The 24,190-nt window shown below is 43.0% G+C and overlaps 2 protein-coding genes and 1 long non-coding RNA gene across 4 annotated transcripts in view; 2 read left to right on the top strand and 1 right to left on the bottom strand.

Moving 5' to 3' along the window:
• Nucleotides 1-24,190, bottom strand: part of LOC110972945 (coiled-coil domain-containing protein 85A-like) — a 65,401-nt gene that overhangs the window by 6,632 nt on the left and 34,579 nt on the right.
• Nucleotides 1-24,190, top strand: part of LOC127537436 (uncharacterized) — a 40,217-nt gene that overhangs the window by 12,146 nt on the left and 3,881 nt on the right. The gene's annotated exons all lie outside the window — the stretch shown is intronic.
• The window catches only part of LOC127537399 (piggyBac transposable element-derived protein 4-like), a 206,159-nt gene continuing 184,531 nt past the window's right edge, over nt 2,563-24,190 (top strand). The window contains exons 1-2 of one of the 2 annotated variants that reach the window (XR_007947028.1): nt 2,563-3,995; nt 4,241-6,722. Coding sequence is in view for 1 of the 2 variants with exons in the window: in XM_051959659.1 (XP_051815619.1) it covers nt 4,331-5,434 (1,104 nt within the window). In the remaining variant the exon portion in view is untranslated. Of the gene's footprint in view, nt 3,996-4,240; nt 8,733-24,190 lie in introns of those variants that run through there. The other variant, XM_051959659.1, reaches the window with a different exon arrangement.

Below are 24,190 nucleotides of genomic sequence, written 5' to 3'. Positions count from 1 at the left end.
TGAAACTTTGCCCCCACTAGCTTAGCGTCTCCGTCAGGACGGCGCTCAGAGGGGCGTGTCGTATCTACTGTGATCAGGAACGACCATCCACCCTGGACAGGAAGCCCCGCCTAGAGCCGTTTGATTGACAGCGCAGTCCACCAAGTGAAAGCAAACTGATTTGCAGTTTATTTCTTGGTGGTTATTTCAGGATGGACTGACACCAAGAAATAGAAAAATGCAAATCAGTTTGCTCTGGGCAGGGCTTCCTTTTCAGGGTGGGGAGTTGTACCTGCACACAGGCCTGCCAGCTCCCAGCACGGCTGAAGTGAAGCCATGTCACCGTGGAGCTTCGGCTGATTCTGCCATCAGACACTGAAAGGACGCTGCTAATTCGGTAAATTAATGTTTATTTTCTTATCAGTGGCAGAATAAGCCGAAGCTCAACGGTGACATGGCTTCACTTCAGCCGTGCTGGGAGCTGGTGTCAGGCAGGAGTCCTGTGTTCAGAATCCACGCCCAGAGCAAACTGATTTGCATTTTTCCTTTTCTTGGTGGACTGAGGAAATATAAAGGGACATAAATAAATAAATAAATGTGGAAATATAAAGAGAAATAAATAAGTAAATAAATAAATGTGGAAATATAAAGAGAAATAAATAAATAAATAAATAAAAGGGAAAAACAGAAAAGGTAAAAGCAAAGACAAAATTTTCCTTTTTATTTATTTATTCATTTCTCTTTATATTTCCACATTTATTTATTTCTCTTTATATTTCCACAGTTATTTATTTATTTATTTATTTCTCTTTACATTTCCACATTTATTTATTTATTTCTCTTTATATTTCCACATTTATATATTTATTTATTTATATTTTGATTTGGCACTCCTATGACTCCATATTGTTGTAGTTTAGTTGTATAGGAGTAGAACTGTTAAGTGACAGTGTTGTTAATACTTCTCTGTTATCACTACAAGTGATCTCCTCACATTAGACACTGTCATTTGACAGGTTTTGAAATAAAATAACTGAGTAATTTAGCTCTAAGCATAGCATGGTTAAGTTTGAAGTTGATGCTGGTCACACTCAGGTAAAAGTCAAGATGCTGAGGTCTGTAAATTCAACTCTCTTTTTGTAACCAAGCAGAGACCCATAAGAACACATGTTTAAGAGCTGACTCTGCAGTTGCCTAGAAACTACAAAAGGACACTTCCAGGCTGGCCCTTTCATTTTCAAGCTTCCTGGCTGTGTGTGGCATGATTGGGCTTGTAGCATGTTATTTTTTCTAATAGTAAAGTACAATTTCAGCTCATCTTGGGAAACAGACCTACAGTGGGCAAATGAGTGGCTGCATCTGTCTTTATTAAAGAAAATTATGGATTATACAATTCTACAATTTCATTTAGTGGAAACTTTTATCCAAAGTCATGTACATCTGGGAGTAGGTACAAGAGAGTAGATACATGCGAGTTCAACGGGCTAAATATGATCTTGAATGCAGCTTATTCATTTGTCGACAAGACAGAGGTGGCTGACAGTGAGAACAGGAAGAGAACAGTGTGCTGACCTCTCCCCTTTGTACATCCTTGTTCCACAGCTTCAATCAAGACACAATATTTATGTTTTGTAGTGTGTAAAGCCAAATTCTCACACATACTGTCCACACACATAAAGACATTGGCTGTGTCCGAAATCGCATACTGACGTACTACTCATACTAAATGTGACGTCAAAATAAGTATGTAGTGCGTTCACATTGGATAGTATGAATAGATTGAGTACGCGAGAAATACCCGGATGTATACTATATCCGGAAAAATTTTAAGTATGCGCGGTGACCACACTAGTCATCATAGATATATACAAACACTAGATGTCTCAAGACGGAGTCGGCGTCGTCGTCACTTGGCGGCCATCTTAGGACAGGGGACTGCTCTGGCGCACTGTACTGTAGTCAATGGTAAGGTGGATGATTTCCTCACTTTAACACTCATAACTCGCTCAATTCTTGATTGATTTACAAACGGTTTAGTTTATTACAAACCTTATTGACGTGGCTATGATTCAGGCTCAATTCCGAAATCGCAGCTTTTCGTTTTGAAAAATGCGGCATAGTTGTGTGTCTTTTCTGCCTGGCTACTCACATTGAAGATGGTGTCACTCACAATCTGATTTTCAATTATTAGGTTTTCCTGAGACCAACGTTTTTTGAGAACCTAATCTTTAGGTGAAATTACATTCTTTGTGGTTGTGGTTGTATTTATTTGTTTGTTAAGAGACTTTGATTGAGACCTTAGACTTATTGTTTGTATACATCTATGCCTGGATTAGTTAGCCTGCAGCCGAAATGCATTGTGGGTAATGTAGGCACCAGGTTCATGAAAAGAAAAGACAACATCTCTGTTTGTTGTGCATTGATTTTGGTTGAGCTTTGTTTTTATCTGTGCATTAGAAAGCTGATAGTAATAAAGAAGTGCAATGCTAAATAATAAAATTACATTTACATCCATTTATGCTGAAAAAAGATGATATCTGTGTTCATTATTATATGAATTCAATGGTTTTAATTATTCTTATGTAAGAGTAAAAGAAGTACATCTCTGACGTTTATAACAAACCAAGCTGTTCTAAAATCGGTTGAAAATTGAGCAATCTACAGTGATTTTAAAATCCATGCTCCATTGACTTTAATGTTATGAGTGATCGAGCAGCCCTGTCCCAAGATGGCCGCCATGTGGCGACGTCGCTCCCCATAGGCTGACAGCGCTCATGAGCCATCTAGTGTTTGTATATATCTATGCTAGTCATACTCAACCGCCCCATAATGCTTTGCGAGCTATCCACCGAAATGCAAGCCTCCGCGGGATATGTGGCCGGACCGCAGCGATTTTTATTTTATTTTATGTGGTTAAGTAGTCATCCTAATCACCCCACAGATTTGAGAAATAGGCGTTTTCTGACCAACGTTTTAAATTTGTCAGACGCCTCACAACGTGCTACTGAATGCTAGCAGCTAGTTGCAGCAGCTCGCTTTGCATACAGAACAAGTAGCAGCTACCTCGAGTAGCCTGCAGCTACAACTGAAACGATTCGCATAATCTGGCTAATAACTGCATGAGGAGTGCCGGCTTGAAATTGCCACATTAATTATGCGACTGTTTGTTAGCGTAAAATCGACCTGAAGCCGGCATTCAGACGAGATATTTGATAGCCGTACTTCCGGTTTTTGTCATCGGAGGTTTGAAATGCATTATGGGAAACAGAGTAGTATACTACAGTGTGAACGGTCGGCATTCTAATCATACTTATAGTACGTAGTACACAGTATATACTCATTGAGAATGTAGTATGTAGTACGTTAGTATGCGATTTCGGACACAGCCATTTACTCAATCCCTGCCCTTCTGGAACGGCTGCTGTCGCCGGCGACAGAAAGTGACATGCAAGATTCAAATTACCGTAACTCTTAGACCGTTTGCTCTATCAACGTAATTACAACAGATTCTGAAAGCGGAGAAGCAGAGCTTTGCGCTTATATACTATACATTACGGTAATTGACAGGGGGCGCAAAAGGTCAGGCTCGGAAAACCTGGGTGAGGAGTTGACGAGCAGTGCATGAGTGACGGAGCGTACTTTTGACAAGTGGAATTTGAGAAGCATTTTAGTGGTATTTTACCTATAATTTCTGTGTATATAATAGTTTAGCTTCGTAAATATTAATATTAGCATTGTATTTGAACATTTTGTAGTTTATTTGACCGTGTTTTATCGCGTTTTGGCCACATTTTTCGTTGCTTCTTTTCCCTCGTTTTTCCGTTTTTTCCCTCATTCAAATAGATTAGCTAGTTAGCTAGTTTTGTAAATAATGTTGTTTGTAAATAGTGTAAGTAATAGTAGGCCTATAAAATGTTGAGAAGATCCAGGAGGGAGAGAAAAGCCCCATCCAGATTTATGGAGGAGCAGGAGCAGGATCAAGAGGAGACAGGAGCAGGAGCAGCATCTCTTCCACAGTAAGTGACGTTAGCATACTTTGTATACACTAGATATTTATTCCAAACTTTATTGTAAAAATGTTATTCAATATCTAGAGTAATTTTTCACATTGGTGTTGTCTAAAATTACTTTACTATTACATTATCATGTTATTTCACCAGTTAGATTTATTATTTCTCCAATTCTTATACATTTGAATAAATGATTTTGGTCTGGATAAATGTTATCCTATCTTATGACTTATGACTTGACATATTTTTAGACATTCATCTGATGATGAGCCATCAACCAGCTCTGGTACAAGGCGTGGAAGAGGCCGAAGTGGCAGAGATGCTGATCGTGTAGTTGATGCATGGAGCCGGTCACCACATCATCAGGCCTGGAAAACAGAGGCAGACCCAGACACGGGAAAGCCTTACCCACTCCGATTCACCCCCAAACGCACACCTGGTCCCCAATCAACTCTCACCACTGGCACCCCAACACCAGAGGAGAATTTTTCTTTTTTTTTTTTGATGCCCAGGTACTCAAAATCTTGTGTACAAACACAAATAAAAACGCACATAAAAATTTGGAGCAGGGAAAAAAGTTTGCCTGGACTGACATCACCCCGCAGGAGCTGTCTAAATACATCGGCACACTACTTTTTATGTCTGTGTGCAACCTCCCAAAAGTTTCTGACTTTTGGAGGACCAAAACCATTTTTCATGTGCCATTCCCATCCACGGTCATGTCAAGAGATAGATTTAGGGCAATACATTCAAATTTGCACATCAGTGACCCAGAGGAAGATGCAATAAATGAACGAATAAAGGGGACAGAGGACTATGACCCTCTGCAAAAGGTCAAACCTCTTCTGGATACCATCCGAAACAGCTGCAAGAGCATCTACCATCCCAAGCAGCACATCTCTGTGGACGAAAGGATGGTTGCCACGAAGGCAAGGCTTTCAATAAAACAATACATGAAAGCAAAGCCAACAAAATGGGGCCTAAAGTTTTTTGTTTTAGCTGATGTAAATGGGTACACACTGGATTACAAACTGTACACAGGGAAGGCGCACGGTGCTTCAGGGAAGGGACTTTCTTTTGATGTGGTGTTGGAGCTGGTGAGCGGCTACATTGTTTATTGTGACAATTTTTACACCAGCCCTCTACTGTTCCGTCACCTGAGCCAGCAGGGGTTTGGGGCTTGTAGGACTTACAGGCAGGGCAGAGTTGGTGTCCCAACAACTCAGGCAAATGCCCTGGACAAAAAATCAAAGAGAGGCTCCATCAGGTGGATAAGAGACGGTGACCTACTCTTTGTGAAGTGGATGGACACCAGGGAGGTCTCCATTTGTTCCACTGTACATCCTGTGTACACAGGGGAGACAGTCCTACGGTGGCAAAAAATGGATGGTGTCAGTCAGCGGGTCCCTGTCCCCAGACCCACAGCTGTGGATGAGTACAATTAGTACATGGGGGGAGTGGACACTTCTGACCAGATGTTGGGGACAAATTTTGTCCAACGAAAAACAAGAAGATGGCCAATGACAGTGTTCCAGCATCTTTTGGACATTGCTGTCACAAACAGCTTCATTCTGCAAAAAGAACTCCTCATGGGGAAGCAGCAGAAGCCATTGACACGGCAGGCTTTCCAAGAGGAGCTACACACGTGGACAAAATTGTTGGTACCCCTCAGTTAAAGAAGGAAAAACCCACAATTCTCACTGAAATCACTTGAAACTCACAAAAATAACAATAAATAAAAATTTATTGAAAATTAAATAATCAAAAACAGCCATTACTTTTGAATTGTTGATTAACATAATTATTTAAAAAAACAAACTAATGAAACAGGCCTGGACAAAAATGATAAAAGATTGAAAACTATTTGACCAGAGTGACATGATTAACTCAGGTGTGTCATTTAATTGACATCACAGGTGTTTCCAAACTCATAATCAGTCAGTCTGCCTATTTAAAGGGAGACAAGTAGTCACCCTGCTGTTTGGTGAAAAGGTGTGTACCACACTGAACATGGACAACAGAAAGCGAAGGAGAGAATTGTCCCAGGACATCCGAAAAAAAATTATAGACAAACATCTTAAAGGTAAAGGCTATAAGACCATCTCTAAACAGCTTGAAGTTCCTGTGACAACAGTGGCTCATATTATTCAGAAGTTCAAGACCCACGGGACAGTAGCCAACCTCCCTGGACGTGGCCGCAAGAGGAAAATTGATGACAAATTGAAGAGACGGATCGTTCGAATTGTATCCAAAGAGCCCAGAGCAACCTCCAAAGAAATTAAAGGTGAACTCCAAGGCCAAGGTACATCAGTGTCAGATCGCACCATTCGTCGTTGTTTGAGCCAAAGTGGACTTCATGGGAGACGACCAAGGAGGACACCACTGCTGAAAAAAACTCATAAAAAAGCGAGACTGGAATTTGCAAAAATGCATGTTGACAAGCCACAAAGCTTCTGGGAGAATGTCCTTTGGACAGATGAGACCAAACTGGAGCTTTTTGGTAAGGCACATCAACTCTTATGTTCATAGACTCAAAAACCAAGCATACGAAGAAAAGAACACTGTCCCTACGGTGAAACATGGAGGAGGCTCAGTAATGTTTTGGGGCTGCTTTGCTGCATCTGGCACAGGATGTCTTGAAAGTGTGCAAGGTACGATGAAATCTGAAGACTATCAAGGCATTCTGGAGAGAAATGTGCTGCCTAGTGTCAGAAAGCTTGGTCTCAGTCGCAGGTCATGGGTCTTCCAACAGGACAACGATCCAAAACACACAGACAAAAACACCCAAGAATGGCTGAGAGAAAAGCGTTGGACTATTCTAAAGTGGCCTTCTATGAGCCCAGATCTGAATCCCATTGAACATATGTGGAAGGAGCTGAAACATGCCATTTGGAGAAGACACCCATCAAACCTGAGACAACTGGAGCTGTTTGCTCATGAGGAGTGGGCCAAAATACCTGTTGACAGCTGCAGAACGCTCATTGACAAATACAGAAATCGTTTAATTGCAGTGATTGCCTCAAAAGGTTGTGCAACAAAATATTAAGTTATGGGTACCATCATTTTTGTCCAGCCCTATTTCATTAGTTTGTTTTTTTAAATAATTATGTTAATCAACAATTCAAAAGTGATGGCTGATTTTGATTATTTAATTTTCAATAAATTTTTATTTATTGTTACTTTTGTGAGTTTCAAGTGATTTCAGTGAGAATTGTGGGTTTTTCCTTCTTTAACTGAGGGGTACCAACAATTTTGTCCACGTGTGTATGTGCAAAGCTGCTGGGTGTGCCAGTGACCGGTCCACCAAAGCAGCCCACAGTGGGTCACTTTCCTGTCCCCACCAACAACAGGGAGGACACTGAAAAGAAAAGCAGGGCAAGCCTGGGGAGGAAACCGTGCACTGTCTGCAAAAGGAGCACAGTCTGGATGTGTCGGGAGTGCTGTGTGGGTCTCTGTCTGCAGCTGGACAGAAACTGCTTTCTGTCCTATCATAAATGAAAGAAAACGCCTGGACATGATGAACACAACAAGCTGTACCAAAGATAATGAGAACTGCAGACAAACCAAACTGACTGACAATGTACAATATATGTTAGATTTCCTTTCTGTAATCTCAAAATGTTTTGATATGTTCATTTTCTATTTTTTATAAAGCCTAACTTGCTGAAAAAGCAAATCTGTTTTTGTTGTTATTACACAGTTATTTTACATTTAAAACACTTGAAAATGACATATACTTGACAGATTTTGAAAGATATGTTTCTTCTGAAAAAAAGGGGCAAAATAACTTACACAAAAGACATTTTTTGACACATTTATTGAAAAAAAAAGACAAAAAAAATAGGCGCCCTGTTATAATTATAGGTGTAATTATAGGGGGGCTCAATGGCGGTGCATGCCAGGGCCGCAGAAGTGCGGCTGAGTCAGGCGGCTGCAGGAAGGCAGCGGGGACAGGGTGGCGGGAGCCGAAGCATCAACAAATTACAATCTGTTTGTTCCTCAAAGATTCAGTGATGTTACATATTAGTAATGGAATATCAAGTTTGCTTTTCAATAAGGTATATAAGGTATGTTTTTCAATAAAAATGGTACAACAGGTAAAGAGATCAAATCTGGGAAGGCATACTTCTAGTTTTGACAATGGACTGGAAACACTATTGGTGACCAAAACGAATTTCATGGAGTTCATGGCAGCTACCAATTTGCTTTCAGTTAAATTTTTGTCAAATATAGAATATGCACAAATCCATCCATCCATTTTCTATACTCAGGTGAGGTGAAAGTTGAACCCTGTGAAGTCAGAGTTCACTCTGGACAAGACATAGAGACAAATAAGCACACTCACATTCACACCTATGGACAATTTATCACCTCAGTGTGTTTTAGAACTGGAGGAGGAAGCTGGAGAACCTGACAAGAACTCACATGTGCACAGGGAGAACATGGAAACTCCATGCAAAAAGAGTCCAGACTAAGATTCGAAGCTGGGACATTCAAGCTGTGAGGCAAAAGTGTCACTGCCTCACTGTGCCACCTTAATATATACTCAAATGTTTAATTAAATTATACTAAATTACCCAGCTTTAACATTGGGAATTAAAATTCGGTAATTTATTTAAATCAACCTCTAACTGTCTGTATATAGGAGTTTTTTAGTTCTACTTCATTTCTATGTGCTTGTGTAAAACAACTTCAGTAAAAGACAAGTGCATATTTTTTCAAAAGAGAAGAAATGAAAGAGTTAAAAAGCAGACATTAGAAAACGGAGGGAGGGATGTGTGTGTTTTACCCACAGCTACTCCCAGTGATCTTGAAACATGCTTTGACCTTCAGCTTGGCACATAGCTTTTATGACACATCAACAAGGTAAACACTCACTCTTTCAATACATTTACGCACAGCCTGCATCAGCCTGTCAGTATGCGTCAGACACATTGTTAGTTGTCCCACACGAGTTAGATTCAGTCTAAAAGTCTCAGTGATGGAGTTGGATGACAGATTCTTTCTGTTGGTGTGAAACATGGAAGCTCTTACTTCTGCAAACGTACAACCAAACCTAATTCGATTTCAAGTCCACACACAGCCATGCCAATTGTCTCCAGTTGGGGGAACAGATTGTAGGGGCTTAGCTGGCACTGAGGGTTATGAATGTCCATTACCATTCCTCTGCGCCACAACAGGGAATCCAGACTGGGCTAAGAGCCAGTAAACTCTTCCCGCATTCTGCCCTACTGGACCTTCCTTCTGGCAGAGTACTGCTGGATGACAGAACACACACCTACATGTGGTTAGAAACAGAGTTATTGCTTGTCAGATGAGATCAATGTTTTCCTTTGCAAAACACAAAACTCATATTCCATGCCAGCATTCCCAGTTATCACAGCTAGAATTTATTTGCTATGATTCAGTTACTTGCCTTTACACCCTTTAATGGCAGTACTAAAGCTCCTGAAGCAAAGAGAGTCTTATTGCTTCATTTATTTTGCAATGTTCCTCAAGAGTAATTGGATGATGTCTTTGAACATCATATCATCTGCTGTTTAGTCAGTTTCATATGCGCTATAAATAATCATTATATTTGAGAGGGGGTTCATTTCATGATCTGTAAGCTGTTATCATCAAAGTTGAAACAAATAAATGCTTGAAATATTTCAGTTTATGTGAACTAAGTCTTATATATCTACTTTTCACTTTAAGCAATATCTGCCGAAAAACACTGAACCTTTTTCACCATCTTCTAATCATATATATGTACTTGTATGAGCAGTTTCCCATTTCAGGTGTTACATTTTTAAAATTGGTGAAGGTGTGGGTTCTTTAAAGAACCTAATGCATAGTTCACATTAACAATATCAGCATAAAAATAAACAAAAGATCTAGGGACTGATGTCAAACAACAGTTGACCTCTTGATCCACATTTAGTTTGTTAGAGTTGCTGCATCTTGGACACTTTACATCTCGACAAAAACATAAGTATGTCAGAATTCTGAAATTTAACTTCAACCAACAATGGACTGTTAACAATGTAAAGGGGAAATGGTAAATATATCCATGTAACTTCCATTTCCAGTAACAATGTATGAATGTCCCATTGTATAATGGGAGAAAAGTCAGCAACGGAATCATTGTAAGAGTAATCAGTTTTTTTGGATTCTTCTGTGACCAAACTATACTAGGAGGTTATACAACTATGCTACCTCAATGTCTTTGCAAGAATGGACACTAATGAGAAATATGAAGCCTTTTGTTTCAGATATGTATCTTGGAATTTTCTCAAATGCAGGGGAACAAAGTCCTCTGGATATTTTCTCTACTCTATTAGCATGCTATAGGACTGGGTGATATGGCCAAAAAATAAAATATCGATTTTTTTAGACATCTTGGATGATTACGATTTTAATCGATTTTTGTTGTTTCTTTGCGGTCTGTTTGCTATGGCTAGTACTAGCCATGCCGCACTCCCGTAGCTGCAAGCACTTTTCCCATTCTTTAGGATGCCTCTGACAGAGGTGCTGAAAGAGGTTAGTTGTGCTGCTACTATTTGTTTTCACAGTACTTTTGCAAACCTTGCACATGACTGCAGTTTGCTCTGTGTCAGTCTTGTCAAAGCCGAACCACTTCCATATAATCGATGCAACATGAGGCCCTTTTCTCGCGACCAACTCTTAATCTGTTTTGGCGGAAGGGGATGAGAGGTGGAAGCAAACGCCAGTGCACAAGTCGTGAAAGGCAGAAGAAGAATCTGTATTGTTATATATTTAAGCTGGCCTCAATTTTACGATTTGGCAAATTTTCCAATCGTCAGGTTTTAAAAAAGCAAATTAATCGAATTAATTCAATTTATCGCCCAGCCCTAGCATGCTATAAAAAAAGCATATCATCAAAGTGTTTGGACAGTTACACATGCTTTGTTATTTCTTCAGTTTGAAGAAAAATAGAGGATAGTACATAAAAAAGCCAAGTCTTAAATTTAATTTAAAGTTTACATGAATGTATAAAGAAATGGAGAACCCTTTTAATGCATAGTGCTCAAAGTTTATGGGTTCAGAAGTAACCAGACAGATCCACATGAAGTCAAACCAAATAATTATGTGCCTCCACTGATTTTCAGTGTGTTTCCAGTAGAGACTGCTACTGGATTTTTGGGTCAGATACAAATATAGATATTAGAGAGTAAGAAATTCCAACATAAATGTCAGCCAATAATCTTTATACAAGAATTTTATGAAAAAGGGAAGTAGTGGGTTAATTGTTTTTTAACTTTCCTGCGATGTGTTTTTTAGACTAGACAGTGCCGTAGCCTACAAACTATGCAATGCACCATTTTAAATTACCCAAAGCAACTTTTTCTACACCATGTTCTGGAAAAAAAAGAGGAAAAAAAGATGTTGGACAACTTAAGTGCTAACACCAATACATTGGTGATAGACCAATATCAGTTTAAAAAAAAAATCTGTCAACAGTATATCAGGTGGGGTCTAGTTTCCAGCTGTCAAAAAGTGCCTTTGGATATGTGAAAAAAATTTATAAATTTAGTACTCAGAGGCTGGAGGAGCCTATGTCTAAGTTAAAGCCACACATCAGTATCTATCCAGTGTTTCAGAGGAAAGAATTATGGTCCAGACCATGATTCTTTCTCCTGTGGCCCACATATTTTAAATATCTTATTTCATTGTGCTTCATCATAGCTTGTGAGCTGCTGCAGGCCGACTGGTTTTTATTCTGGTGCACTCAGCGATGGGATTTTGTTGCTAGACCACTAACAGCCTAATGAGACTTAAATGACAAAGGGTATTTTTCTTTAGCTTTTACCCTATGCCATATATTGCTTTTTTTATATACTGATGATGTGCACCTTGCCTGCTTGATATTAAAGATGCTAGTCAATACCTTGGAATGCTGGTTGCTAGCCAATGATGCTAATTACTTGCCTAGCTAACTTTTGTATGTCAGCTTGCAAGCCTGGGGATGCCACTGACTAGTCTAGGAATGCTCGTTCTTAGTCCAGGAATACAACACAGATCATTAGGCTAGTAATGTTATTGTTTAGGATAGGACTACTAGTCACTAGCCCAGGAATACTAATGACTAGTCTATGAATGCTAATAATTAGCCGAGGGATGTTCTTGTCTAGCCAAGGAATACCAGTGACCAGTTTAGAAATAGTAACTAGATAAAGGACTGTGAATGACTGATCATGCGATGCAAGAGATGCTGCCTGCTTTTCATGAACCACACTAGCCTATCAGTTGGTGTAATTTTGGCATATCCCCTATGCAACAAGTTTTGACAAGGAAAAGTGAAATAATAAAAAAAGAGCTTATGATACTATGAACAAGTGAGCAACTATAAACTCCCCTCTTTTTGGAAGCAAAAAGAATTGAGCCTTTATAAACAGTTGGGAAGCTGTCTGTAATAACGGAGGGATTAAGGACTGTTTTTCCAGTGCAGACTGCCTCATTAAGCTTTATGGTAATAACTCCCAATTTAATATCGAAATTATTCAGTGATGCTAATATATTAAATGTGACATTTTAAGTACCTGCACGATCTGCTTAAGTAGTTCAGGTGGTCAGACCAACTCTGAATGTGTTTGTGCGCACATTTATTTTAGTGACAGTCCAAAAGCTGCAGGTATCCACAAGTATATGGCTTATGTTTATTAACAGAAGCAGCAGTGTAATATATTATGTGCTCCCTTGACAGTAACTAGATGGCTCTATGTGCATGTGCGCGCCTGCACTTTCAATTCCCTATGAAGGTGCTTTCCGTCAATGCACAGTAACACACACACACACACACACACACACACACACAATGTAAGAGACATGCAGGCCATCTATTGCTGTATGCACACTTACACACACTTCTAACAACAAATCACATGTCCAAAATTTTGCAAATGACATTTAGTTAAACTGCATGTTTTAAGAAAAACTATGTGAGAGTGAATAGAAACATTTTTTTTTTTCTGTGGGATGTCATACTTAGCAATAATGGTAATCAAGATAGGCCATCATAGAGGATTCAGAGTGTTAAACTCTTGTTCCATTAAGGAATGACAATAAAAGAGATCTTTCTCATTTCCTAAATCGCCTGTCAAACCGATACTGGTTGGGTGTGATGCAATGGCCACAAATCCTCTCAGTCAATCAAAACAACTCAAAACCAACATTTCTACATAAATCAAAACCTCTGGGGGATGTTACTTCACCTGCTTTTGATCTAACAGATGCACAGCTTTACAGGATTTGTAGGCAACAGTCAGCAATCATGCCAGTAACACTGGCTGTAAAAAACAATATATCGCTGTAATGCTTTTAAGAACAAGGCTTTCATCAGTACAATTTTTTTGTCACGGTCTCAGGAGGCGGACCCGAACAGAAAGCCACACTACCAAGGCCGGTGGAACTGAGGAGGAGTTTTATTGTAAGGGAGTGAATAGTGGATCAGTGGGGGGAAACCAGGGTGCAGGACCGGGGAGCGGCTGATGCAGTGGGGGGCTTGGCCAGGTGGGTCTGGAGGCTCCAGGAGGTGACGAGAAGCAGGCTTGCCGCTGTGGGTCTCCGGGTGGTTGGGAGGGAAGCAGGTCAGGGGGTCCAGGCAGGGGGAAACCGGTGATGAATGGGTTGGGGAAGGCGGACAAGGGTTCTGGGTGGCGGAGATCCCGGACAGCTGGGTCTGGGTGAAGGCAGGAAAGAAACAAAGTTAAAAAGGTGACAAAAACTCAGCAAACTTTCAGGAGGCTAGAGAGCAAACTGGCTGTGGAGTCTTTTTTAACAATCTGGCAGGGAGTGGAAGGAAACCGGAGGGTCCGATCAGGGGGGCAGCCCGGAGGTGATACAGAACGAGGCCGGACGGGCCAGAGGGTCCGCCCCGGGGGCCGGACTGGTCGAGGCCGGGCAAACCGGAGGGCCCGATCAGGAGGGCGGCCCGGAGGCGGCACAGGCCGACGCCGGACAGGCCGGAGGGTCCGCTTCGGGGAACGGCCCGGGGGCGGGACAGGTCGAGACCGGACAGGGCGGAGGGCCCGTTCTGGGGGATGGCCCGAAGGCCAGACAGGTCGGGGCCGGACCGGTCTGAGGGTCTGCTTCAGAAGGCGGCCTAGAGGCGGGGCCGGCCGAAGCTGGACTCGCCGGAGGGTCCACCTTGGGGAACGGTCAGAGGGCCGGACAGGCCGAGGCAGGATGGGCTGGGGCCGGACGGGAAGGAGGAGCCATTTCGAAGGGCGGCCCGGGAACAGGACAGACAGGCTGGGCCGTCCCCCTGAACGGCCCAGCCCGGGGGCGGTACAGCCAGGATGGATTGCTCCAGAGGATGGTCCGGGGACTGGGCAGGTAGGAGCCGGGCAGACAGGAGGGGCCGCTCCGGCGGGCAGCCAGGGGGCCGGACAGACAGGCGGACTCCCTCCGGGGGCGAAGCCGGGTCCGGTGGGTCCTCCGGGGGCAGGACTGAACACTGGGCCAGGGGCCCCACTGGGGGCGGCACAGGATCCGGATCCAGGGGCCCCTCCGGGGGCGGCACAGGATCCGGATCCAGGGGCCCCTCTGGGGGCAGAGCTGGAGGGGAGGCGCAGAGCCTCTTAAGGGACTCGGGGGAGGCCTTAAGCCTTTCTAAGGCCGCCGAGGTCCCGGGAACAGGAGGCGGGGCGTCGACCCCCACGGGAACAGGAGGCGGGGACGGGAGCCCCTCCGGGGGCAGAACTGGAGCCAGGGGGGCCACGGTGCCTCCTGGCCTCGCGTCTTCGACGGCCAGGCCGCTTGGCAGGCGGTTCCATGGGCGGCGGGGAGACAGGGCCCGGTTGGCTGCCAGGGGAGTCAGCAGGAGGGTCAGTCAGAGGAGCACTCAAGAATTCACGAATATAACCTGATAAGTGGTTGGCCAATCCGGGTCGCTGGCCCGCTAGCTTGCGGCCCAGGTTTATGCTCGAGTCTTTGGGGTCTTCCCTCCATTTCTCCCACAAATCGTATAGCACGTTGAAATAAATGCTGTGCTCCTCGCTGGAGGAGAAGATGTCCAAGGGCGTGTTTTGCATTAGGGTCTGGTTGTCAACTGGGTCCGGGACTGGTGGCACTGGTGGAAGGGAAAATGGCGCAGGCTGGACTGGAGACGAGGATATTTGGGTGAGCAGGGCGACGAAGTGGTTCAATCGCGCCCTTGTGGCGGCAACCTCCTGTAAAGTTTGGCTGTATTGAACTATCAGGGTCGGGTTGGGAGCTACCTGGGATATCTGGCTGGCTAAAACGGTGAGTTGGGTGTGCATCTTCTGATAGTTGGCTGTGAGCAGACGGAAGGTTTGGTGGTATTGCCAGATGTCGAATGGAGTGGGCAGGTCCGGCCTTGGCGGTGAGTTCTCCGGGTCCATGTTTGGCCAGATTGTTCTGTCACGGTCTCAGGAGGCGGACCCGAACAGAAAGCCACACTACCAAGGCCGGTGGAACTGAGGAGTTTTATTGTAAGGGAGTGAATAGTGGCTCGGTGGGGGGAAACCAGGGTGCAGGAGCGGGGAGCGGCTGATGCAGTGGGGGGCTTCGCCAGGTGGGTCTGGAGGCTCCGGGAGGTGACGAGCAGCAGGCTTGCCGCTGTGGGTCTCCGGGTGGTTGGGAGGGAAGCAAGTCGGGGGGTCCAGGCAGGAACGGGGGGGGGGTCCAGGCAGGAACGGGGGTCCAGTGAGGGGGAAACCGGTCACGAATGGCTTGGGGAAGGCGGACAAACTTTCAGGAGGCTAGAGAGCAAACTGACTGTGGAGTCTTGTTTAACAATCTGGCAGGGAGTGGAAGGATGAGCCGGTTCTTATTGCAGGTTGTGTAATCAGTAGAATGGCCATCAGCTGTCCGGGAGCCGTAGAGGTGGTTGATTGCCTGAGTGGAGTCAGCTGGGAAGCTGAACTCCACTCAGGCGCCGAGCTGCAGAGGGAGAGACAGGGCAGAGGAGCAGATGGGAGACAGAGAGCGAGACAGTGGAAGAGGAGGGGATGGGAGACCAAGGAGACAGAGGGAGAGATAGGGGCAGAGGAGCGGACGGGAGACACAGACAGAAACCGAGGGACAGAAAGAGAGGAACAGATGGGAAAAGGGGGTATTGGGGATGTCAGGTGGGAAGGACGGGGGTGAGGAGGGAGCCCTGACATTTTTTGACAAATGTCAACAGAAATCAGGGACTTCTGAGAAATCTATTGTAGTGTCTTGGAGACTGTATTGATGGCAACAAATGAGAGAGATGGCTAGATCGGGGAAGACTTCAATGGTGGGAGTGAAGGTCAAAGATAGCTAAATTCTGAATCATTTTATGAATATGCAAAGATAAAAAATTGATACAGAAACACTCAAAATGATCACAAAGGTCACAAAATGACCATGCAGAGACACAAAGTGTTCACAGAAATATAGAAATTGACCTTGGGGAGATAAAACATGAATATGAAACATTCAAATGATCACAGAAAGTTACATTTCTCTAAACAGATACAAGATGGCTGCAAGAAGACTTAAAATTATCACAGAAAGACACAAATGATTTTAACCCTTTAAGCTGCAGTCAATTCCAGCCGTTTTCAGTACAAAAAAATCGCTAATATTCTATTTTTAAATAAAAAAAATGACGAAAAATACAGGGAATATTGGACGAGCATCGCGAGGTGCATTTCCTTGAAAACGACCGATTCGTGGATTTTATACCGACTTCAGGACATGTTTTGGATAAAATAGTTTACTGGCTTGTGTTGTCTGGATGTAAAAGGTTGGATTATGGCCGTTTTTTGTGGAATCTTTTTTTCTGTGTGTAATAATGAACCCGGAAATGTGAGTCGCGCTGTGTGCGTTGAAGCCGTGTATAGGGAACGGATGGATGGATATTTGTTTTTGTCGGACAAATGTGTTTTTCTCACCCGCTGTGGTAATCACATCTGAAAGTGGTTTATACCGGCGGATTCATGAGAATCTAAGCTTTCCATCGGCATATAGTGTTTGTATAATCGCGTTTGCAGCCGTCAGACATTCTTGAAATTCCTATGCAAATTAGTAGGTGTACCGCCGGCGGTACACTGAAGCTTAAGGGGTAAAAAAAGACACAAAATCACCATAAAGAGATTCAAAATGATTTTAAACAAATGCAGAAAGTGTTCAAAAATACCCATAAAAGAATTCAAAAGAAGACCACAAAGACACTCATAATGATTTAAAAAATGCTACTCTTGCATTCATTTGTTGGGGGCCTTTGACCCTGAAGAACAGGGATATCTATTTCTTCTTTAATCTGTGTCTGATGGTACAGTCAGGGTTGTTTTAAGTGATATAATAGTAATAATAATAACTACAAGTTACAAAGAGCTTTACAAATACATATTCTAAAAAAAATGTGGTGTACCCTTCCTACACTATGCTATCATGATGCCCCATTAAGGAGTATGTGCAAAAAGGATTTCAGAAAACTTCTGTGATTTTCTTAATTTTCCTGCAGGTACAAAAAGTTCTTAATACTTGTTCTAAGTTTAAATATGATGTCAAAATTACCTCTAATGCACACCCACTGTGTTAACCAGACCAAACTTTTGGGCCTCATCTAAAGTTAAAAAAGAGACAGAGGCAGAGCCAGACACAGCCAGACTTGACTCAGACAGATCCTTGAATGATCAATGTGGTCAATCCAAGCAGACCCAGAGAGAGAACAAAACATCAGCAGTAGCATGATGTACCCTCAGTTAATTTAAGTAATTCACCCTTTCAGTCTGGAAGGATCACACTCACACTCACAGTTGTGCTTCAGTTCTGTTGCATCAAATGTAGTTGAGTTGCAGTTGATTATCTTGAGAACAGGCTCCTTTACAGCTGTGTCACTGGCCTACTGTTACAAGGCTTCTACCTTTAGTTTATCATTTTGTTAAGGTGGAAGTAAAAATGTGTGGAATTTTTCAGATATTACTTGGGCCGGGTGATGGAGACACACACTTATTGCATTCCCAGATTCTCCAAGGTGTCTCGTATTTATAAATCCCAAGGTTGTTTGATTTGGTTTCACAGGTGTGTAGTTGTTCCGTACACAGTTTGGGTATTTATCAGGTGAAAAGCAAAGAAAAGTAAAAGCTTGGGAAGTATTTTGCAGCAACAGTGGGCAAGAGTATCAATTTAATAATAACAATGTTCTAAGAGCTGATGTGAAGTCAGTCAAAATGGAAAACATTGTCCATATGCAGTGTTTCAGCCAAAAGACTCTCCATGGGCTGGAACTTCTTCTTAAAGGTTCCAGGAGGAACCAAGTGTAGGTGAGGAGAGGGTGAGAAGAAATCTTTTCAGATAATAAATATATATATATATTGCTAGATCAGAATCAGAATCAGAATCACTTTATTCATCCCCGAAGGGAAATTCAGTTGTCAGGGTTCTTATCTGTTTAATTTTGAGTTGAATAGCCTGACTGCTGATGGCAAGAAAGATTTCCTAAATCTTTCGGTCTTGCAGCGCAGGGATAGGAGCCGTCCATTGAGGTTTCGTTGTTCATTGAGGCAGATGTGAAGTGGATGATCCACGTTTGTCAGAATGGCCTCCATCTTGCTCAGTGCCCGTCTCTCCACCTCATTCTCTAATGTGTTCTTGTGAGGGATTGTCCATCTTCCCTCACTGATCAGGTGTAAGCTCCCCACTTACCCCCATTATTTTGTATATTTATGTATATATTTAGGGTTTGGTATTTCACTACTGCACACATAAGTTACATACTGATTATTATTACATTAGTTATTTCCCTCATTATTCTTGTGCAACAGCTGAAGATTGGATCCTTATTTAGTTAGTTGCACATAGAAGTTTATTGGTTGATTTCCAGCTTCTCATGAGTTTCTCCTTTCTTTGAGGTGATTGGCTGGGGTACTCCATGGAGGCGCGCCCATGTGAGTGCAGTCCAGGTGCTGTTCATCTCCCCTGATTGGACTGAGCCAAGTGGCCTCATGGGAGGGGAGGTTGGGCTGGGGAAAATGTATTGTAGTGGGTAAATAAAGTAAATTAAAGGGGTAGTTTAAAGTGTAAATAGAATTGTAATGTGTTTTGCTAACAATAAATAGGCCTATTTTGTACATAAATTGTAAGATATTGTAAATAATTCTGCTGCACTGCTCCTTGGATTCTACCTACCGATTGGGCGTAGTGGTTTAAGCCCACCTATATATTGGGTGTGAGGGGATTTCGAGGGTGTGCCTGTTCTGTGTGCTGGGGGAAATGCTGTCGGACTGCTCTGTGATGTGCTGGTGAATAAATATGAAGATCTGCATCCTCTACAAGTTTCACCTTATTCTTTCCACCATCTCAGCCGCAATAGCCATCCCGGGCAAGTAAGAGCCTCTTCTACAACCTGAATCTTACAGTTCTGTTGTGTCTGTGATAACTTTGAAACAAATAAATGGAGACGGAGCTTCCACTAGTATAGTGCCTTTTTTTTTTTTACTGTGGGAACGGCAGAGGAGGGACAACAACAGCTGACTGAGCTGCTTGTTCTGTACTTCCCTCCACAGATTTGGTTTCAAGAGGTCAATGCGAGACCTGAGAGTTCTGCCCAGGAATAGCATTGCAGGCGCTTGGTTTGTAGCAGAATGTACAGAGTTTCTGTAGACAAAGAGGAAGTTGTCCAGCTTGTGTTGGAGAGCGATGTCTTCTTTATCCATCACTTTAATGGACTTCTTGAAGGTTTGCACAAACCTTTCAGCCAGTCCGTTTATAGCTGGATGGTGAGGTGCTGACTTAAAGTGTTTAATCCCATTTCACTTCATGAATAGAGCGAACTCCTCTGAAGTGAATTGTGGCCCATTGTCGCTCACAAGTTGTTCAGGCAGACCATTTTTAGCAAAGATTGACCTGAGTACACTTATAGTCTTTTCTGCAGTGGTCGACTTCATCCGTATCACCTCTGGCCACTTGGAATGAGAGTCGACAGCTATCAGATACATGGAGTTCATGAACGGCCCCGCAAAATCAACATGCACTCGTTGCCATGGCGCTGATGACCATTCCCAGGTGTGAAGGGGTGCCTGTGGCGGTGCATTTTGGACTCTGTGGCAGCCCGCGCAGCCTTTGGTGATGTCCTCAAGTTGTTTGTCTATACCTGGCCACCAAACATAACTCCAGGCTAGACTCTTCATCTTGACCGTACCAAGGTGTCCTTCGTGGAGAGTCTCTAACACCCTGGCTCGAAGTTTTGAGGGAACAACGACACGGGAGCCACACATTAAGGTTCCCTGACAGATGGAGAGCTGATCCCGGCTGAAAACTCTGGAAACAGAGAGTCACCGTGTGCTGGCCATCCCCGCATTGTTATTTCATACACTTTAGACAATGTAGGGTCATCTCTGGTGTGTTTCTGAATTTCAGAATTGGTCACCGGCAACTGATCCACCACCACTATGCAGAACACATCTGCGGGATCTGGATGGGGTGCATTTTCTCCTTCGGTTGTCAACAAGGGTAGGCGTGACAACCCGTCAGCATTACAGTGTTGTTTTGTTCCTCTGAATTCAATGTCATACGAGTGGGCCCCGAGGAAAAGTGCCCAGCATTGTAAACGGTTAGCTGACATAACAGGTATTCCTTTTCGAGGATTAAAAATCGATACAAGGGGTTGATGATCTGGCACAAGAGTGAACCTTTGGCCATAAAGGTAATGGTGGAACTTTATAATACCCCACACTAGGCTGAGGGCTTCACGGTCGATCTGTGCATAATTGCGTTCCGCGCTTGACAGTGATCTGGAGGCGAAAGCAATAGGGCGTTCAGATCCATCCTTCATGAGATGTGACAGAACACAACCAATCCCATAAGGGCTTGCGTCACAGGCCAGTCTGATGGGTCGTGCTGGGTCGTAATGGGTTAACAGTTCATCTGAAGTTATCAGTCTTTTTGTCTCTTTGAATGCCCTATCACAGTCCACCACTCCCATTTTGCTCCTGTCTGCAGGAGTGCGTTGAGTGGGTAAAGCGTTGTCGCTAAGTTTGGAAGGAACTTGTGATAGTAGTTGACGAGGCCTAAATATGACCTCAGCTGTGACACGTTTTGTGGTTTTGGTACTTGGAGCACAGCTTCAGTTTTCTCTTTTGATTTGTGTAAGCTGTGCTTGTCGATGACATGTCCACAGTATGAGATTTCACTCCTGAAAAACTCACACTTACTTCTCTTTGCACGCAGGCCATACTCACTTAGCCTGGCGAGCACCTTGCTGAGGTTTTCTAGGTGGTCATCGTCATTCTTGCCTGTTATGATGATGTCATCAAGATAACACTGTGTACCTGGGATACCTTGAAGCACCTGATCCATGGCTCTTTGCCAGATTGCTGGAGCAGAAGCAACACCGAAGACAAGCCTGTTATATTGAAACAGACCTTTATGAGTGTTGATTGTGAGGAATTTCTTGTTGCAGTCCTCGACCTCCATTTGTAGGTAGGCTTGTGCTAGATCGATCTTTGAGAACTTTACCCCTCCTGCAAGTGATGCAAAGATGTCATCAATTCGTGGCAGTGGGTACTGCACAGTACGCAGCACTGGATTAACGCTAACTTTGAAGTCTCCACATATATGAACAGCTTCAGACTTTCCTTTTTTCATCACAGGAACAATGGGGGTTGCCCAATCACTCCATTCAACCTTTGACAAGACGCCTGAAGCCACTAGACTCTGCAGTTCAGCTTCCACCTTTGGACGCAGTGCATACGGCACTGGACGGGCTTTGTGGAATTTTGGGGATGCATTTTCATCCAGCTCAATTCTTGCCTTCATCCCTTTTAATGTACCTATGCCCTCTGTGAACACTTTCACATTATTTTTTAGTAGTTGTGACAGTCTCTGTGTAGCGCTGTGCTGACTATCATTGTCTGTTCGAGTCAAATGCAGAGCTTTAATGGTGTGCCAGTCCAGTCGAATCTTTCTCAACCATTCCCTGCCGAAGAGTGGCGGCCCTCCTTTTTCCAGCACATACAGCATCAATTGCAGTGTTTTACCCCTATATGTCACTTTAACTTTCAGTTTACCAGCAGGGCACACCTTTTCACCAGTGTAGGTCTTGAGCTGCACTGAGGTCTTCAGCAATGGTAAGTTAGGAAACAGTCGCCTGTAGTCGACTTTTCAGATGACAGACAAGGCTGACCCTGTGTCCAGCTCCATTTTCAGCTTTATGCCAGACACCTCTGGGGTGATCCAGATAACTTCCCTGTCATCATCCTCTGTTACGTCATGTAATTTTAGGCAACCCAGCCCAATACTATCAGATTCTGATGTTGATCCACTTTCACAAGTGGCCACATTATGCATATTTTTGCCTTTATATCTTGGCCTTTTATCTTTGCTTGATTTGTCTCTTTGTGCTTGGTTGTTACTGGATTTCTGTCTGCAAACTCTCTCAATGTGCCCGGTTTTATCACACTTTCTGCAGTTTTTGTCTTTGAACCAGCAGTCATTTGCATCATGAGAAGTTTTGCCACATCTGTAACACTTGTATCCCTGTTTTCCAGTGTCTTTTATTGACATTTTATGTATGCTACTGTCCACAGCTTTCTTCTGTAGCTCCAAAGCATCCTTAGTTGCTGTCTCCATTGACACTGCTATAGCCAGTGCTTTTTCTAGTGTAGGATCTTTTTCTGACAGAAGTCTTTTTTGTGTGCTTTGACAATGCATGCCACAGACCAGTCTGTCACGCAGAGCATCAGAAAGTCCTGCTCCAAATTCACAAAACTGAGTGAGCCTGCGTAGATCAGCAACATATTCTGAGACACTTTCATCTTTAGACTGATTCCTGTTGTGAAAACGGAATCTCTCTGCAATCACAAGGGGCTTTGGGCTTAAGTGGTTTTGTAATGTGTCCACAATACTTTGGAAAGTCTGGTTGGCAGGCTTTTGAGGGGCTAGTAGGTTTCTGAGCAGGCTGTATGTTTTTACGCCAATTAGGCTGAGGAGTGTGGGAACTTTCTTCCCATCTTCCACATCATTTGCAGCGAAATATAGTTCAACCCTTTCGATATATGACTCCCAGTCTTCATTTGCACTGTCGAACTGTTCTATTTTTCCAACAAAAGCCATGCTCACGTGTGGTCCGCGTTCTCCGGACTCTGAAGCAACAGGTAGCCATTAGCCTGGTTTAGCTTATCTCTTGGGAACGTCTTTTCTCTGCTCCACGTCCTCTCTCTCTCACCCTGCCGAGCTCCGCCATTTTCCTCTGCTGTCGATGCAGCCGGGTTCAGTCACTGGCATGTCGGTTCGTGCTCGTCGCCAATTTGTTGTGTCTGTGACAACTTTGAAACAAGTAAATGGAGACGGAGCTTCCACTAGTATAGTGCCTTTTTTTTACAGTGGGAACAGCAGAGGAGGGATAACAACAGAGCATGAGCAGCTAATACACGCATATCATTGCGCCAATGTGATTAACTATGATGTGCACAAGGGGGCGATATAACTCCGCTTGAAGAAATAGTCCATACACTACATGTTCAATGTGATTTTAACCACAGAGCCAGCTTTTTTTAATCAGTTTGTTCAGACGCCTTGCATCCATCATCAAGACAGCAGCACAGCTTATCAAGAATGACATAAAAGCTATTACACAGTCAAAAGACACATACCCATCCAATGCTGAAATGGAGACAAGTGAGGCTGCATTAGAATACATTAATTAATACATTACAATACTGAATACATTAAGTGCAATTTTTCACAATGTGACCTATATTATTGCTAACTTTGTAAATATTTTTATATTTCTACATTGTTAACCCGATAAACGTGTGTTGGACAAACTTTTTATGTGAACAAGGTTTAATATTTCTACAAGTGTTTTCTGTAATTGTGAAATATTACACAGTTTCTCACGTGTTTATACTTCAAATATGTTAGCCCAGCAGTTTTTCTTTACAAGGAGTAGTAGAGTACTATTGTCAGTTTGATATTACAGATGATGTATTTTATGATATGAACATTTTAATTGTAAGTCATGCGTGCAATTATCATAATCCTATTTCCTAATGAAATTCCACGTTATGCATCCTGTGCAGCAAGTTACTGCTAATGTTTCGAACTAAAAATGTGTAATCTAAATAGAAATGAATAAATTTGTATGTTTTCTCATTTCATTTTGTGTATGTTTGTATCCGACATTATACTATCTTGCATTATCACAGTATATTTGCATTGCAATAAGGCAAAGAGAGGTATGTCAGAGGTTACACCTCTCCTCT

Source organism: Acanthochromis polyacanthus, chromosome 15 (genome assembly GCF_021347895.1).
Source record: "Acanthochromis polyacanthus isolate Apoly-LR-REF ecotype Palm Island chromosome 15, KAUST_Apoly_ChrSc, whole genome shotgun sequence".
Lineage (NCBI taxonomy): Eukaryota > Metazoa > Chordata > Actinopteri > Pomacentridae > Acanthochromis > Acanthochromis polyacanthus.
This window is presented reverse-complemented; position numbering and strand designations above follow the sequence as displayed.